Source organism: Orbicella franksi, chromosome 4, assembly GCF_964199315.1.
Source record: "Orbicella franksi chromosome 4, jaOrbFran1.1, whole genome shotgun sequence".
Taxonomy (NCBI): Eukaryota; Metazoa; Cnidaria; class Anthozoa; order Scleractinia; family Merulinidae; genus Orbicella; species Orbicella franksi.
In genome coordinates, this window is record NC_138148.1 from 10,593,332 (window position 1) to 10,609,800 (window position 16,469).

The window sequence follows — 16,469 nt, forward strand, 5'->3', positions numbered from 1 at the left end:
TCCGTGCAGGGTCAGGTTACTGAGGGTCAGTCAGTGCCTCTGGTTTTCTTCCCTCGCTACCCTCAAGAATTTAGCCTGCGTAGCAAGCGTTCCTATACAAATAGCTTTTCCGTATTCTGACCGCACGTAAATTGGAGCGAGAGCAAAAATTTGCGTGGTCAGAATGCGGAAAAGCTCTTCGTACGAGAACGCTTCTTAATTAAGCAGGCTATCAAGAACTCGGCTGAGGAAAAGAACAGACATTTTAAGGGACAGACCGTGCTTGAGCCTGGTATTACCTGCACAATTTATCTCATTTCCAACCGCATATGTATCTCTCATTTAAACACTGACAATGAAATCTTCTCTTGCCAAAGAGCATTGCTTGGGATTAGCGGTGGACCATTTGGCTTCTTAAGGAGGGGGAGTAGGTGGTTAAAAAAAAAACTGCAAGTATACTTGTATAGAAATGTAAAAAAATTCATTTACACTTCCATAAGTTCGATAACCAGTCGCTGTTCGTGGCTGGGGAAGGAACCCGTGCACTTCTCGGGCTCGGGAAGGAACGTAGACCAGACTCGGGAGAGCGGCGGAAGCCTACTCAAGTAGTTTAATGCCTGGGTCAGGAATGTAAAGTAGAATTAGGGTTGGGCAGCCGGTATATCTCTTGTTATATTTGTTTTACCAAGCTGAACTTTTCCCTGATTATAAAACTCGACGTCCTGCCTTGCATTAACATATTATTCTGACCACGTGGCATGTCACGTGATCATTTTTGTTAAAATTTGGTAAATCGGCGAATTGGTGGTGAATTTTCATTCTATTGATCAATAAATGAGCGTTTGCGATGCAAATTTAAATTATCTACCTTGCTACGTTTGGAATGATCTCATTTGATTTCGTTTATAGAAGATATATATGATCAAAAGTCGAATTTTGTTGAAAAAAAGGACCTTTCACTCTATAAAATTTTTCTGTGAAAAGAGGGACGGTCATTCCAAACGTGAGAGGATGGAAATAATTGACCTACATCTAAAACGCGTTTTTTGCAGGATGTTATTACTAAAAACCGCCACTAATTCCTCAAATAATGGCTATTTTCCGTTAAACGTCACGTGACATGTCACGTGACCTGTCAGATGTATTAATTTTACTTTAAAATGTTCAGGACGTCAAAACCTAACTGTGTGCTAAATCTGGTTCCTTTGCCATTTATACCTTCAGAAATATAAGTAATAAAGTATTTTCACCAATAAAAGCCTTTGATCCAGGCCTTAAACTACTTGAGTAGTACGACCACTGCATGCGCCGTTGAAAAATTTTTACGCATGTTCAGTGAGCCGAAAAAATGATTGGTTCACGGAGAAAAAAAAATACACACGTTCCGAGAAATGTCACAGTAATTTGTGATAATCGGTATTGACATAAATTAATATTTTGCCGACACGGAACAGAACACTGGGTGCGAGCGAAGGCTCATGATTAGTACTTTGGTAAAAAGAGGCGGTTGAGAAACTCGTGACGTTCTACGGTCAGCCTTGCCACTGGCACTGTCGCAAAAGGTTTATTTTTATTATGTAAATGGCACTATCTGATTTTTCTTTCGTTCTGTTGTTTATATAACACCTTTAAAGCCCCAAAGGTGGTACCACTGCATTTGGTCGGGGGTACACGGTCCCTCTTTTTCCTAATAAGAGGTTTTTGGGGTTTACATGTCCGGCTTTGGGCTAGCCTGCGAGCAGCCTTACGTTTGGGGATTGAGCGCTAGTGGCGCGGGCGCGCGCGTGAGTTCTCCCGTTGGACTGACTTAGACACTGGAAAGAAGCAGAGACCAGGCTGCGCGCACTTTGATTTTGACCTACTTTTAGGGCTTGATTCCCAACTTCGCGCCTCCTCACCAGACTCCTCCCCGCTCTTTGCCGCTCGCGCATGTGCTCCCAAATTAAATGTGAGCCTGCTTGCAGGCTAGCTTTGTGCTATGTAGGATGTTATTTGATGTATCTCTTATCCACTTTGTTGTAAGCTTGCTTTCTCAATTAAAACATATCTTGGGCCTAGCTGACCAACGCGCCCATGCCTCAACCTTTGAGTGTGCTCCGTTGTGTAGTGAAAACAAAATATAAAATTTCTAGTGCATCGAAGGGTTAAAAAAATCATGCCTATACTAAATCACCGCACCCCCACCCTCAAAAGTCAAACGCTCTATCCCTTAGATGGGGCAGGGAGAGAACAAAACTCCGTTATGTGATGTAAAAAATAAGTCTGCGCGGTTTATTCAAAAATTGAACGCATCGCAGCCATGCATCAAGCCATTGATCAGGTCACGGACGGCTGTTCCATGTACTAAGATTGCGTGACGGCGTCTTATTAATTTTCGAAAAAATTTGCCAAAATTTCTGCAAGAATCATCCCCATACAAGGAAACGCATGTAATAGTAAATGGTCCCAGCAGAAGTCAGCCGAAACCTCTTCCGTTCTTCACCTCCACCCAGAGCAGAGCCAACAATAACAGGGTACCTAATTTCCGTCACTTCGCCACCAAGAGGCTATCGTAATGCTCCTGATTAGAAGTTACAAATCAATAAAATATTTCACTTCACTTTCCTTGTCCTGTTTCTTTTCCCATCATCATTTATATTTAATTTCCTGTTTGATATTTTAAGAGGTTGGAAAATATTACGCCTTCAAGCCGTTAGTTTACATTAGACATGTTGTCAGACAAAGGGGTCCTCACCAGTTCTTATAGTGTTAATGCATAGTTTGATTTTCACTGCAGACAAAGTATGATTATCAATATTAATTCATTAGAGTTTGATTCAATTTATTTCTGACTGAAATTTATTTTGTTTCAATTCATTTCCTTCCCTGATTCTAGCGGCCCTGGATCGAATGGAATTTAAGAGACCAGCCAAAATTCAAGTGATAAATATTATTTTTTTCTCTTCAAATCCCATTTAATCCAATTTTACGCTAAAAGAGAAATATCTAAGATTTTTCTATTGTCAAACAATGTCTTTCTGAGCTGCACATCTGACTGAAGTATAGGAATTTTACAGCAATTAACTGCGGTGATAAACCTCACACTGTGTTTATCTAGCACGATATATTTGTTCAATTTTCGTTCAAACGGAATCTGAAATCGCCGCACCCAGACCGAAAAGAGCCGTAAGATGCCGAAAATAGCCGGAGTGCTTTCCCGAAGGTTCTCGTAAATTTCCGACATTTATACAGAGGGCTGTGAATGCCGGGAAATTCTTCTCTTCTTCCGCTCTGATTGTATTAGAATATTGTTATCATTTACCAAAGCCGAGTGGAATATTGGTTGTTTCGGCTTTCGTGGACGGTTTGGGAAATGCTGAGCTTTTTGTAGATTTTAAGAGTGTTTCTGTGCCGTTGTCGAGCTCGGGGGCTTTCCAGAACAACATGGTTTTTACGGGCTCCGTGAGGCTGAAGGTGCTGGAAGCGACTGACTTAAAACCTGCGATTTTAGCTCAAAGAAGGGTGAAATCTATCGACCCTTACGTATCCGTTCATGTGGATGATGTTCCTATAGCACAGACTTCTTCCAAACCGAAAACATCAACGCCAATTTGGAACGAGGAGTTTGAAAGCGACATAGAAAATGGAGAAACGCTAGGAATAACTGTATTTCACAACGCAATCATGCCCCCCGATCCGTTCGTAGCGAATTCGTCGGTTCCTTTGGAAGAGATCATCAATTCGGGAACCTCTGATATCTGGGTACGGCCTAGACAATTTATTTGAATTTCTCTTTCTTTAGAAGGACTTAATTAGTTCCAAGGTTGGCTATTTCTAATGCCATTTTATCATGCGTCTTCAGATTCCACTTGAACCAGAAGGAAAAGTTCATCTCTTTATCGAACTCAAGCCAGCCATTCAGGGTAAGTATACTCAATTTTTCTTGTCGAGTTTCGAACCGTTTGTGATCGCCCCTGGACATGTAACGTTTGCTTAAGAGTACGTTTTTTCTTTATCTTGTTGTTGATTGTTGAATAGAATTTGTGCAACAATACAGACCACTGGTTATTTTGCAGCAAACGGATTAGAACGTAGCGATGCCAGCTTTGCGTCGAAAAGCTACTATTCGCGTGCTCGTACAGGCAGTATTTGTTATAGATCGTGAAAGTGCCGATTGAAGGACGTTAATAGCTTTATATTTAAGTAATTCTTGTTTCAGGCAAAGTGTAACTAAATTACGGTGATGTTTCGATGTTTATTTCCAACAGATAGAGATCGGAGAGTCTTTAAGGAAAGGGAAGGCGGCATCAAAGGCCGAAGAGGAGCTATGAGGCGAAGAGTGCACCAAAGCAACGGCCACAAATTTATGGCAACGTACCTCAGACAACCGACCTTCTGTTGCCATTGTAAGGAATTCATTTGGTAAGAGCGACTTTAAGCCTTCTACGCATTGTATTGAGTGTCTTTGTGGAGGGCTTTATAATAAAAGGGATTTGCGCTTTTGGTGAATGTGTGACTCGGCTAAGGCCAACGTGTCGAGACTGCAGAAAAGCAAACTCGAGTATTTCCTTTTCAGCTGGTCGCGTCGATTAATGTTCTTTTGCATTTTAAATATTATGTAAGCCATTAAACGACGAGAACAGATGCCATTGTGAGATCTTTTGCCCGCAGAAATTGTCCCTTTGTGAAGCTTTGCCGAGTTTAATAAAGCTTTTTTTTTCGTATGTTGTCATGAGTGACATGGCCCTGTGACTCACTATGAAGGCACGTTTGACATTTCTTCTTTGAGCTTTGAAAGTATTTGTTTACTGAGTAATATCATAACACCTTTTCGTGGTGTATTAATCATTATTCGAACTCGCTTTTTTTGTGCATACTATATTTCAGCAGCAAACTAGACTGTTAAAGTGACTTATTTATATATATATATTATTGCGTTCTTGCAATAAATTAATGGACGGGCTCTTCAATTCGCACGCGATCCGCATCGTCTCGTCGACGTGACCGAATTATGTGCTTTCAAGCAAATAGCATAGTAGAGAGAATGGAAAGGTGGCAGAAGTTTTGGTCGAACAAGATTAAACTTATTAAATATTAATCTATATCAAAATCGGGCTTTGTTTTTCCTTTTTTCCTGCGTGCAGCGTTGGCTGATCTGTGCATGGAGACAGTGGTTTTTTGGGCTTAGAAATTATTGTTGAATATACGTCGAACCTTGATCAGTGAGCAACTTTCTGTTTATTATTCGTTTTGACAAGCATATCCCCAAAGTTACTCTCCATAGGTTTTTGTTGCAAGACTCGAGTTCCAGTGGATTTATTTTCATTTAGTATAAGTAGGATTACAGTTCACTCTTTAGTTTTCTCTTTTCTTTGCATCAGGCATAAAATCATGTTATTAAAAATATATTGTTTAAAAAACTTATATGCACACCTCTTTTTCATTATGTTATTTTCATTTTGTTGCGTGTTTTGATAAGATGTTTGATCAATTTTAAATAGGAGCCTTTACTATATTAAATACTACATGTGAAATTTCGTTACCTTTTGAATATACATATTTAGGCCAAACAAACTTGATGCTATGTCTTGTAAGATTAACTGTAAACAAATTTGCCAAGCCATTGAAGTAATATGGAGAAAAGTAGAAGATTTACAATCTCTTGAACAGCATGTTCACATCCGCATAGAACAAAAGAAAATTCAAACTCCACTTTTATTTTAATGAGTAAGTTACTTTGACATCTAGTTGGTTCATTTGTCAATCAATAACTCAACCACTTTTTCTCATAAGGGAACAAGTGTATACTTATGAAATTTTTAGGAGGCTGCAGTGTTATAAACTTTCAATATGCTCCTTGCCATTAAATGAATCGGTTGTAACCAGCTCCCAATTTTTGGCAATTATCATGGAAATTATTGTAAGTAGTTAAATCTAATGGGGAAAAAAAGTTCAGGAGTTGCGCACAATTTACAAGTTCATCCTTCGCAGGTGCCTTGCGAAAAAAGGTTTGCCTGTACCATTGTTAAGATATCCACCATAAACTATGAGCAGAAAGCTTGTTAAGTGCATACAAGGTTGTGTTTTAAAAAATATCATGTTTTTAGTTAAATATCAGTCATATCCTATACCGGTACTTGAAACACCAAAATGTCTGGTGGTTGTTTATTTGCAAATATTTTTGTCAGCTGTTGATTCTAGCTAGGCGCATTTGAAAAATGATGGAGCCGTTCCATCTATGTGTTTGTAACCTGACCTTAAAAACTGAGGCTCGGTGGTTGTTGAATGATCGTTAAGTTTCTTTTGAGTCCATAGAAAATACTGGAATTGAAACTTCTCCTAATCAATATTTGTGTTATGCAAAAGGTAGTCTGAGAATGACAATCAGTTTTGACTGTCTTTGTACTTCTATGTTGGAAATTTCAGGTCAAATTTGACAGAAAGGCATTAAAACCTTGTCTTGGTTCCATTTGTTTATACCTGTAGCAGAGGAAGTCTAAGTATTTTTATTCTAAAGGTTTTCAATTATTTCACATCTCTCCCAGTGATGGCAGATCATCATGTCAACGTACATTGCTTCTCATTGTTCGTCTGCAGCCAATGAAATAAGTAGTTGCTGGCGTATCTACTTCAATAAGAAAATGTCATATTTTAGACATTATTTAGTCACAACCTAGAGCATAACAACTTGATACGCATTATGGAAAAAAAGTCTCTGTGATTGATAGGGAAAATGGTGTTTTTAAAAACATTCAGAATAGGTACTACATTTTGTATATTACAAGCTAAATCTATCGCTGGTAAATCATCAGTGTCTTCTGAGAAAGCTTGTGGCCAATGGAGGCAACAATATTGAAGAGGAATGACGATATAATGTCTACTTTAAGTGTAGTTTTCAATGATGGTGCATTGCATTTGTTATGCAATTATTTTTTGCTTGTGAAGACACAGATGTGCATATACAACAAATACCAGATTTAGTCTAACTGGGACAAGAACTGAACAACAAAATACGCTCCAAACCTGCATTTTCAACAGTTTTGGAAGAGATTATGGCTCTTTAAGCTACCTTTGGTTTAATCAACCTTTCCAAAAAAAAAAAATGCTCTTTAGATAAAAACTGGTGCATATTTTAAGTTTAACGAAATGATGTTTTTGGAAATGTTATGTATGGTGGTAATGTTAAAAATCTGTAAACTAATATATAAAGCCCTCCATTCAGGAATTTTTTGTAGGTTATGGGTCTACTGAAGTTAATCTTGAATATTCTCAGAACTTTAGTTAGTATTTTGGCAATGAATTTGATAATGCATCGTAATAGGTGAATCTTTGCTGACGTCATTGTTTACATTTTTCCTCATTAGTGTAAGATTTTGTGCAGAGAAGGCATCACACTAGACATGAATTGACTACAAAAGAGCTTGTAAAACTTAGCAGTTGGTGAAATTTTTGGCTCTTTGGGTGTAATTTTCAAGGAGATATTGGATTTCAACAACTGCAAAATTTCTGGGCGTCAAAAGCATTAATGAACTCATGCATACTTTGTAAACTTTTGAGTTTTTAAACCTGTGTTGTGCAAAAAGTATTCGGTACATTGGGCTCAAATTCCTTGGGACAGTTAATCGTGCTGTGCCCTTTCAATATTCAGAACTAATGTTTTTTGTAGCTCCATCAGAAACTGTATCGATTATGCTAATAAGGCAAATATTATTAACAAGGATTTTCCTACGTGCAATTAGGAAACTGCACTTTGTTGCCTTCATGCCCTTTAGCAAAATATGTTTCACCAAAACACTGGCCTCATCAGTTGTGTATTTATATATTTTTAGTGAAATATATTTTATAGTGTCAATCTCACAGTATTTAAACAGTTTTAAAACTTTTTACAGTGTGTCGAAGGAATATCAAAGATGAGATGTCTTTAAATTCGTACTTTTTAGTAATTCCTTGTTAGCCACAGCAGAGGATATTGCTTGAGCAAACACTAAGTCTAATATATTTGGTCTTACAAGGCTGACTTGAAGTTGGCCAAATCAAATAAGCTTGAATTACTTATTTTTGGTAGTGGAATTCCAGTATGGGAAGTGGGATGTTGAGAATACTAAAATTGGACTTAAAAGTGAATTTAAGATCATCTTTTTAGACTGATTCAGTGAATGTGGAAGGAAAGCCAGATTAAAAAGCGAGATGGAGTCCGACTCAATTTCAATTTACTTTTGGTCTGCTTAGCTGTGAAGCTCACATCTTAGAAGACACGGAAACATGGTCAAAATATAAGCCAAATATCTCTAAATGGTGCTGAAAATTTATGGGTCCTTCTTTCATTATTCTATCTGTTCACCTAAGAACTTGTAAATTTTACTGACAGGGTGTTTATTTCTTGTATTAAAATATAATACTACTGATTTCAGTGAAAACATTTTACTCGTTAAAAGGCAAAAAGAGCTGAGGATGATTTGTTGATTTTTTTTTGGAAAAATAATTTATTCAGTATTTCCTGTGAATAAAAAAAAATTTGCACCTGTTTGATATGAAGATTAACTTAAATTGCTGTTGACAGTTAGGCAATGAGAGAAAGAAGTAGTGTGTTGAATGGATTGTTGCTATTTTAACACAGCTGATTCTGTATTATCTAATGGTAGCTAATTGGAAAAATTTTGATTGGAACAGTTGTTCAAATTTGTTTGCAGAATCTGGTCCATTATTCAAAATATCTTTGCTGCTTCAAATTGGATCATGCCGAGTATTTATTTTATGCTAATACTGGGCTTTATTACCATAGCTTGAGGAATTGAAATTCGTTAGCCTCTGGCAGGTGAACAAATAAATATGTGTTTGCTGAAGTGATTAGTGAGAGGACATCTCGATCATTTTGGCAATTAAAAGCTTCACAAATGCTGCCACTCTTAAGGTTCTAAAAGCTGTTAAGCCCCATATTGTTAATAAAAAAATACCTAGACTGCCTTTCATCCATCTGAATTTGATTTTCCAAAGTTATAATGTCTGCGTTCACTATCTTGTAAGGGTAAGATCTTAATGCAACGCAGAATATCGCATTCATAACATTATTATCAGATTTTCACTCTGGATTATAAAGCAGTGGCCGAACTTGTTAGTAATTACAACTCAAATGATTTTGTGGCCACAAAGAAGTGGAAATTTAATTGGAGTTGGCAAGGCTGTGGTCTAAGAAAAATTTCGAGGTTCCCAAAGGTTCCTAACCATGAAATCCTGGGTGCCATTTATATGAAAAGAGTGAGTGTTTCCAGTCACCCAAAGGGAAAAGTTATTCGCCAGTGCACCTGGGTGCTTCTAGAGCACAGCCTTGGGTTGGTAGGTTTTGTATGCAATGCAGAATATTGGATTGATACTAATCATAATAGTCAGATTTTCATTAGATTATAAAGCAGTGGCCAAACTTCTCAGTAATTACAATTCAAATTATTTTGTGGCCACAAGGAAGTGGAAATTTAATTGTGGTGGGTAGGTTTTGTATTGCCACTATCCACTGTGTCCAACTGGCAGTGGAAATGCAAAACTTACTAAATGTAAGTTGAAGTTGTAGAACAATCAAATCACTTGATCTTTTTAAACGATTAATATTTTTCACGTAGCTCTAACAGTCTTGTTGCACTCGTCACTTACATGTAGATTCAATTGAATGCCAGTCGTTTTGGTGCAGTTTGTTTGTGCATATCTTTACCTCTGAGGGGTACAGTGTATATAAAAAGTCACAGTTTTGAGAGAAGAAAAGTGTTTTAAATGTTACTTACATGTAAGTCTTATCGGTCCATTTTCTGTTACTTCATTTACTAGCAGACTGTTTCAACCATCTAGGAGTCATTTTCGTTGAGATTCTAAATTGCATTGTACATGTAGGTTCTTGTCCCTGCCCCCTAGCATTTTGCAACATTGCCTTAACTTTCTGGCAGTCCCCATCTGTAAGAGTACAGATCTAGATGCAAGACAAGGACTCTGGCCAGGATCAAAATCCATACCTTTTGATCCAGGGTCCAATCTTCCTCATTGTGTCTCGCTTTCAGTTTATGGTTTTGAACTGGTGTTAGGTCTGTTTATCGAACCATTGATCGAATTCTTTTTTTTACTTTTTTTGTAAGTTTATGGACCAAGCTGCAGATGAGGTCTATAAACTTGTAAAAACAACTGCAGTGTTTCCAAATATGCAAGCTAATTCTGCAAAAAATATTATTGACCAGTCTTCTACTTCTCAAACTGTGATGATAAATTATTGCATCCTTATCATCCATTCTCAGTAAGCACTTGCACCTGTGTAAGTTGAGAATTTATTGCCATTTGTCACAGTTTCTTTCATTACTGCCCCCCCCAACATGAAGGGAAAAAGTTTTCTAATTAATGGAGCTGTGTTCTGGACAGTTCAGCCTGAAATATTTGGCTGAATTTTTTTTTCAAGTGTGTTGTTTATAATCTATCGTAATCTTCTTCAGTTATTTAGCATCCTTTTTATTTTTGGTTCATTATTATTTTATTGTGTTTTTGTCATGAGAAATGATGACTTAAAATATCATAATATAGCTGGATCCTTTAAGAACACACTGCTTTTTTTTGTGCTTGTTTTGAAAAAGTAATCTGCCATTTGAAATGTATTCTTGACAGTGCTGCATTCTAGAAGTGCCCGGGTGCTACAGGCAACACTACCTTTTGCCTTTGAGTGACTAGAGAAACTTACTTTTTTCATATACATGTAAGCTTAAGTGCTGGGTACCCAAGGTTTCATGGTTAGTAAGACCATAGCCTTGCCTGAGCAGTCCATCTTCACAATCTGTGTTCTGACGGCATTCAGGGAACCAATCAGAATTCTTCCTTTCACTGTCAATCTGGTTCCCTGAGTCTTTGTTCCTCTTGACCAGCGGTCAGAAAACAAGAGCTCTGGGAGCAACCATTTCAGGCATGTGCCATGGATGCACACTGCGCAGTGAAACTGGATGGGCAGAATTCGGTTATTTCAAAATGGTTGCTCCCAGAGCTCTTGTTTTCCGTCCACTGGTCAAGGGGAACAAAGACTCTGGGAACGAGATTGTTTCACTGTGGGCCAGTTGGCCATACAATGGGAATATTGGGTATTGTGGATTCTGAATGATGCAATGGTTCATTCTTATTTTTATACAGGGGCGTCATTAATAAGCAAGGCTATCAGTGCCAAGGTATGTCACAAAGTACTTACAAATAATTATTACATGCTTCTGAAATCCAATGTTAAGTAAATTTTTTATTTTATTTTATTATTTGTATGATTAAGTTTAATAATGATCAGTCAGTTTGCTTGCATGTCTAAAAGCAAAATTGTCACATTAACCATGAATGTGCACTTGCTGAAAGGAGTGTTTAAAAAATGGTGAAATAATAAAGTGGCACTGTAAGGGTTAACCCTCACAATTTCTTAGAGCTAATCACTGTCGATTCAGGGATATTTAGGCTAACTGGAGTGCTTCTTATAGGCTACCATAAAATCCCACGTAAAAGCACCCTGGACTTATTTAAGTTCATAAGGGGTTTTGGGTGGGCTTTATTTTGGGGTGGTGGGGGGGGGGGGGCATATAAACGGAATAAGAAAAAAAATGGTTCGGAATGATGAGATGAAATGTATCTGAGAAACGAATTAAAACTAACACACGATTACATTTAGAGTTCCCTGTTGCCATATTACTCAATTGGCCTATAACTTTCAATTAAATATTATTTTGATCTTTATAAAGAAATGCAAAAGGAATGCACTTTTACAATAGATGGGCTTATATTCGGGGGGGGGGGCTATATCTGAAATGATATATTTGGGGGGGGGGGGGGGCTTATAATGTGGGATTTTATGGGTTTTAGGATGTTTCTTTCCAAAACCAAGACCAGTGAAAGTTTGGGAGTACAAGATTGAAGAAACAATTGCCTTCAAAGATTGTTTAATTAAAAGAATGAAACAAAAACATTGCTAATTGACATAACATATACTTATCAACTGAACAATGACTTTTACAGTCATAGAACTCAACCTATTAGGGGGAATGAAGGGGACATGTTTTTCTTGCATGTTATTAGAGAAGAACCTCAAAATGGCAAAAGAGATGATCTTTGAGTATGCTACTGAGTTCATCAAGGCACGTGTTAAAAACACAGAATGGCAAAATGGTACTACGGCTAGTTTTCTATGATTTCACCTTATTAACTGGAGCATGTCATTTTTTACCAGTCACAATGTGTCTCAAGTGGCATCTTTAACACTGCAACTTCTTAAATTAAGGCTGTCCAACAAATTTCTGTCGATTAATCCACCCTTGAAACCCTTGGAAGTCACAGTAGAATTCCCACAAATTATCAGTCTGAGCGAGCTCGATACTACAGAAACAATGAAGTTGTGGCGATTGTTATTGTTTTGATATGCAAACGCTATGGGTCAGGGCCCAGTTGTTGGAATGCTGGATATCGCTATACCGTGAGATAAATCGCTATCTAGTGGATGAGTATTAACAAAACAAACCATGCTTTCCATTGGATAGTGATTTATCCAGTGGATAGCATTATCCGCCTTTCGTTTGCCAAAAATTTGCTTGCGTGACCTTGGCTGGAGTAGTTGCACTGCACTTTCAGTGATCATTAATTTTCATAAACAATTTCTTTTGTTTTAATGTTTGTAGTCTGTACTTGTGTTGTTCACAAGAGATGCCATAAGGATGTAGTCCATCAATGTCCCGGTGAAAAGCAAGACTCCCAGGATGTTATCTCAAATGAGGGAAAGGTATTAACAAGGATCTGTTTATATATTTGATATGATTGTTATGAATTAATCGTGATTATGCTAGATATTTTTCATTGCATACAAACTTTACAAATCTTGATGATCTTATTTTGTTTAATTTCTGATATGTAGAGTTTTTCAACTTCTGTAATTTGGGTACCAAAGGAAAACATTTGTACATGGTTTAGGTCTTTCTTCACAGATGGTTTCAAAACCTTGTTGTTAATACTGGTTATCCAAGTTTTCACTGTTGCATGGTTAGAAACAGTAAATACAGTCATATGTTTGATTGATGATAATTGATTGTGGAAGAGTCATGTATACTTATGTCTGCTAGACTTTGAGCCAGGATTTTGAAAGTGGATGTCAAACATTTGCCCAAGTCAACAGTTTATGAAGCAATTAACATACGAGAAAAACTCACTTTATTACATAATTGGCAGTCACAGAAATATGCCTCAATGTCCATAGCTATCAGCCTGATGCCTGGAATATTATTATTAGTGATTTCACTGCAGCTTCCTCGCTTCCATCCAAAACCTTGAGTTCTTATTTTTGCATTATTCAAATCATCTTTAAATCTCAACCTTACATGGCATTGGTCTAAAACTTGTTTTGCTGGGTATGAAAAACATGCTCTCTCCAGTTCTGAAATTCATATAGGTGTAGTCAACTGTTGCAAAAAACCTATAATAATAAAATATGTTTATAAAATAAATGCCATTTACCATATGGCAAGCAATGTTTCAGCATCACTGATTTCTCCAGGGTACATTACTTACACAGTCACTTGCTAGCATTTCTTGAGTATGTCCGTGGACGCACTAACCTGTAGACCAGTATTAAGCTTACAAAAAGTCGTAGTCGTGACTCATATCACTTGCTGTCTGAGTGTGATGCTTAGAAATACATTGCACCTCTGCACATTGTTAGGAATCTCATTGCAAGCAGTACCCTTAAAGAGTTTTTTTGGGCGGTGGCCAGACAATGATATTAGTGTTTCAGACATTTGGAGTTCTAAAGCATGTATATTTGACTCTCAGTTTGTAGGAGGGAATCGTGTTGAACGACCAGCTGAGTAAACAATCAGTATGTCGATATTTCATCTTTCATGTGTTAACATCACCAAATTTAGATGAAATCAGAGCTTCCTTACTCAAGAGGCACTGCTGTCACAATCACTTGAATCCCTATTCAGAGTCATTATATTGCACCCTTTGAGATGATCAAGTTGTTTATGTCATTTACTACTTAATACCTAATTTTAGTCATGTACTGAACTTTATAGTGGCAAATATACAAAAACATGTGAGATAAATATTACATCAATAACCTCTCTATAAAGGGAAGGCTAAGTGCAAATGCTGCCCAACTTATGTGCTGATTGAGATGGTATGCTTTATTTTCTTGAATTTCTTTTATGAAAGTCAAGGTTTTTGTCCTATGTTGTGCAGAATTTTTAACATGCAACTAGTTGCCAAGACTTCTGATTTATGTCTGTAGTTCAACTCATGAAATGAATTATCTATGACTAAACTGGTGCTCCAAAGTTGTGCTGTGTTACACCTTGTGAATGATGAAGCTTAAAATAAATATATTTTGCTTTACACCAAAATAAATGGCTAGGAATAAGATTTAGTTCACTTGCTGTTCTTCTTCTATATTCGTTCATCAGTTGATGAGTACCTTGTTACATGAAATTTAGAGATAAATGATTTTCAACAATTTACCATTGTTGGATATAGAAGAAATTTTACCTCACAGTTTTAATAAATATGTATGAAAATTAATCTTTTATAAAGCAAGGCAGCTCACACAACGTCTAATCTCTACAACGTCACAGTCCTCATCTGCATGCAGTTTTCGTAATTACAGTTTTGTACTTTATTTGATGTACAATTGCCAAATTGTTCTAGACCCCCTGAGACAAGCTATTAAGTGTGTTGTACCTCAACTCATTAAGAATAGAAAAACAAACTTAGCTTATTAGTTACCTTTACTCTTAACTTGAATGTTTTACTTGGAATTTTCCTACTAATAGTCTCTACCATGGTTTCAAGACCCATTAAATCACAAAATTCCATGATGTGTTGTGGAATTATTATCAAATTATCCAAAATCACTGAATTAAGATGTCGAGACTGTCTTATATTAACTAAAGGTAGATAACGAAAGAACTAAGGTCTCTGTTTGTTACATCCATGATAAATGATCTGCTTATACATGCACGCAACTTGCCCACTACATGTGCCTACGTTGAAGGGTTCAAATTAGCAATTCTTTATGATGTTTCACTAGTCCAAACTGATGAGAATGAGCATGGAAAAGAAAATAGATTTTCTGTGATACTGCTAACCCAGCAGACCTGTCGTAATTGCCATGTTTATTTGCCAGCTAAAACATCCAAAACTGCTTCTCGGACATCTGGTCAGTGATCCATAATCTGCTAGTCTGGCCACAGACTTTTGGATAGGGCCATATTTGCATGTCAAGAATGACTGATTGTGTACCTTCAGAGAATGAATAATTAATAGCCTAAAGTCTTTGAAAAAAAGTAGATAAGGAACCATAAGCTATTGGGTTTTCCAAAAGATGGATGCGAGGGTTACCACCTAGGCAACTCTTTCGTTGTTGATCCTGTAAATAGATATTGTTGTAGTTCATGTACATTGATGTCACAGGTATTTTCATTCTTATTCCCCTATACATACATATGTTTAATTCCACTCCCAATGTAGGTTTTTCAGTCACAATATTTAACTACAATGTTACATAAAATTACAGAAGAGTTACTATACACTAGAACTACAATACACTATGGCTAATATACACTAGAGCTTCATTTATATATTAACAGAGTGTTACCTCTCAGCTAGATAGTTTTGAACACATAAATAATAGATGTAAGTTCATTCACTTAGTCAATTGCTTTTTCTTTCAGAGTGCATTCGGACGGTCAAGCTCTGGATCTCTGCGTTTCAAAGTTGACATGCCTCACAGATTTGCAGTTCACAATTACAAGAGACCAACTTTCTGTGACCACTGTGGGTCACTCCTGTATGGTCTATTGAGACAGGGAATGCAATGTTCAGGTATGTTATCCCTTCACTTACAAATAGATTTTTTAAACCTCTTGTGTTGTGAACTAGACACTGACAAGTAACGAGAAAACGAGAAGGTTGTCTAGTATGCCATTATCTTAAATGAATAATCCCAATTTTATTTCTTGTGCAGTTTTCAAATTACAGTTTTAAAATTCTTTGTTTTTGACCATCATGATAATTTGTTTAAATATGAGCTTGCGACAGGCACAGTAGCCACAAGCCTAATGGTTAGCTTGCTTGGCTCTGGAATGAGTGGTCTCGGTTTAAGTCCCAGCCAGGGTCATTGTGTTGTGCAAGGCACTTTATTGTAATGGTGCCTATCATCGACCAGGAGTATGAATGAGTACTGAGGAATTAACTGCTAAGTGGCAATCCTGCACAGGACTAGCATTCCATCCAGGGAAGGTGTAGAAATGCTCTCAGTGGCTTCAAGCCACTGAAAGGGGAGACGAGAGCTGGTCTGATGGACCACTAGGCTCAAATGCAGAGTACCTACCTTAGTGCATGCCCAGAAAGGGTGACATAAACTTACTAGTAACACTGCATTCTCTTCATCAGCTTGCAAACTGAATGTCCATAAAAGATGTCACAAGAATGTAGCAAATAACTGTGGTGTTAATTCCAAAGAGATGGCAGATGTC

General features: G+C 37.2%; 1 protein-coding gene across 1 annotated transcript in view; it reads left to right on the plus strand.

The window, feature by feature from the left end:
- The first annotated feature begins 3,107 nt into the window (after positions 1 to 3,107).
- The window catches only part of LOC145484587 (calcium-independent protein kinase C-like), a 24,677-nt gene continuing 11,315 nt past the window's right edge, over positions 3,108 to 16,469 (plus strand). The window contains exons 1-7 of the mRNA XM_081463181.1: positions 3,108 to 3,720; positions 3,821 to 3,881; positions 4,227 to 4,380; positions 11,107 to 11,141; positions 12,624 to 12,724; positions 15,666 to 15,816; positions 16,387 to 16,469. The exon at positions 16,387 to 16,469 is cut by the window's right edge and continues 57 nt beyond it. Of these exons, the coding sequence (XP_081319307.1) occupies positions 3,403 to 3,720; positions 3,821 to 3,881; positions 4,227 to 4,380; positions 11,107 to 11,141; positions 12,624 to 12,724; positions 15,666 to 15,816; positions 16,387 to 16,469 (903 nt within the window). The 5' untranslated portion in view covers positions 3,108 to 3,402. The remainder of the gene's footprint in view (positions 3,721 to 3,820; positions 3,882 to 4,226; positions 4,381 to 11,106; positions 11,142 to 12,623; positions 12,725 to 15,665; positions 15,817 to 16,386) is intronic.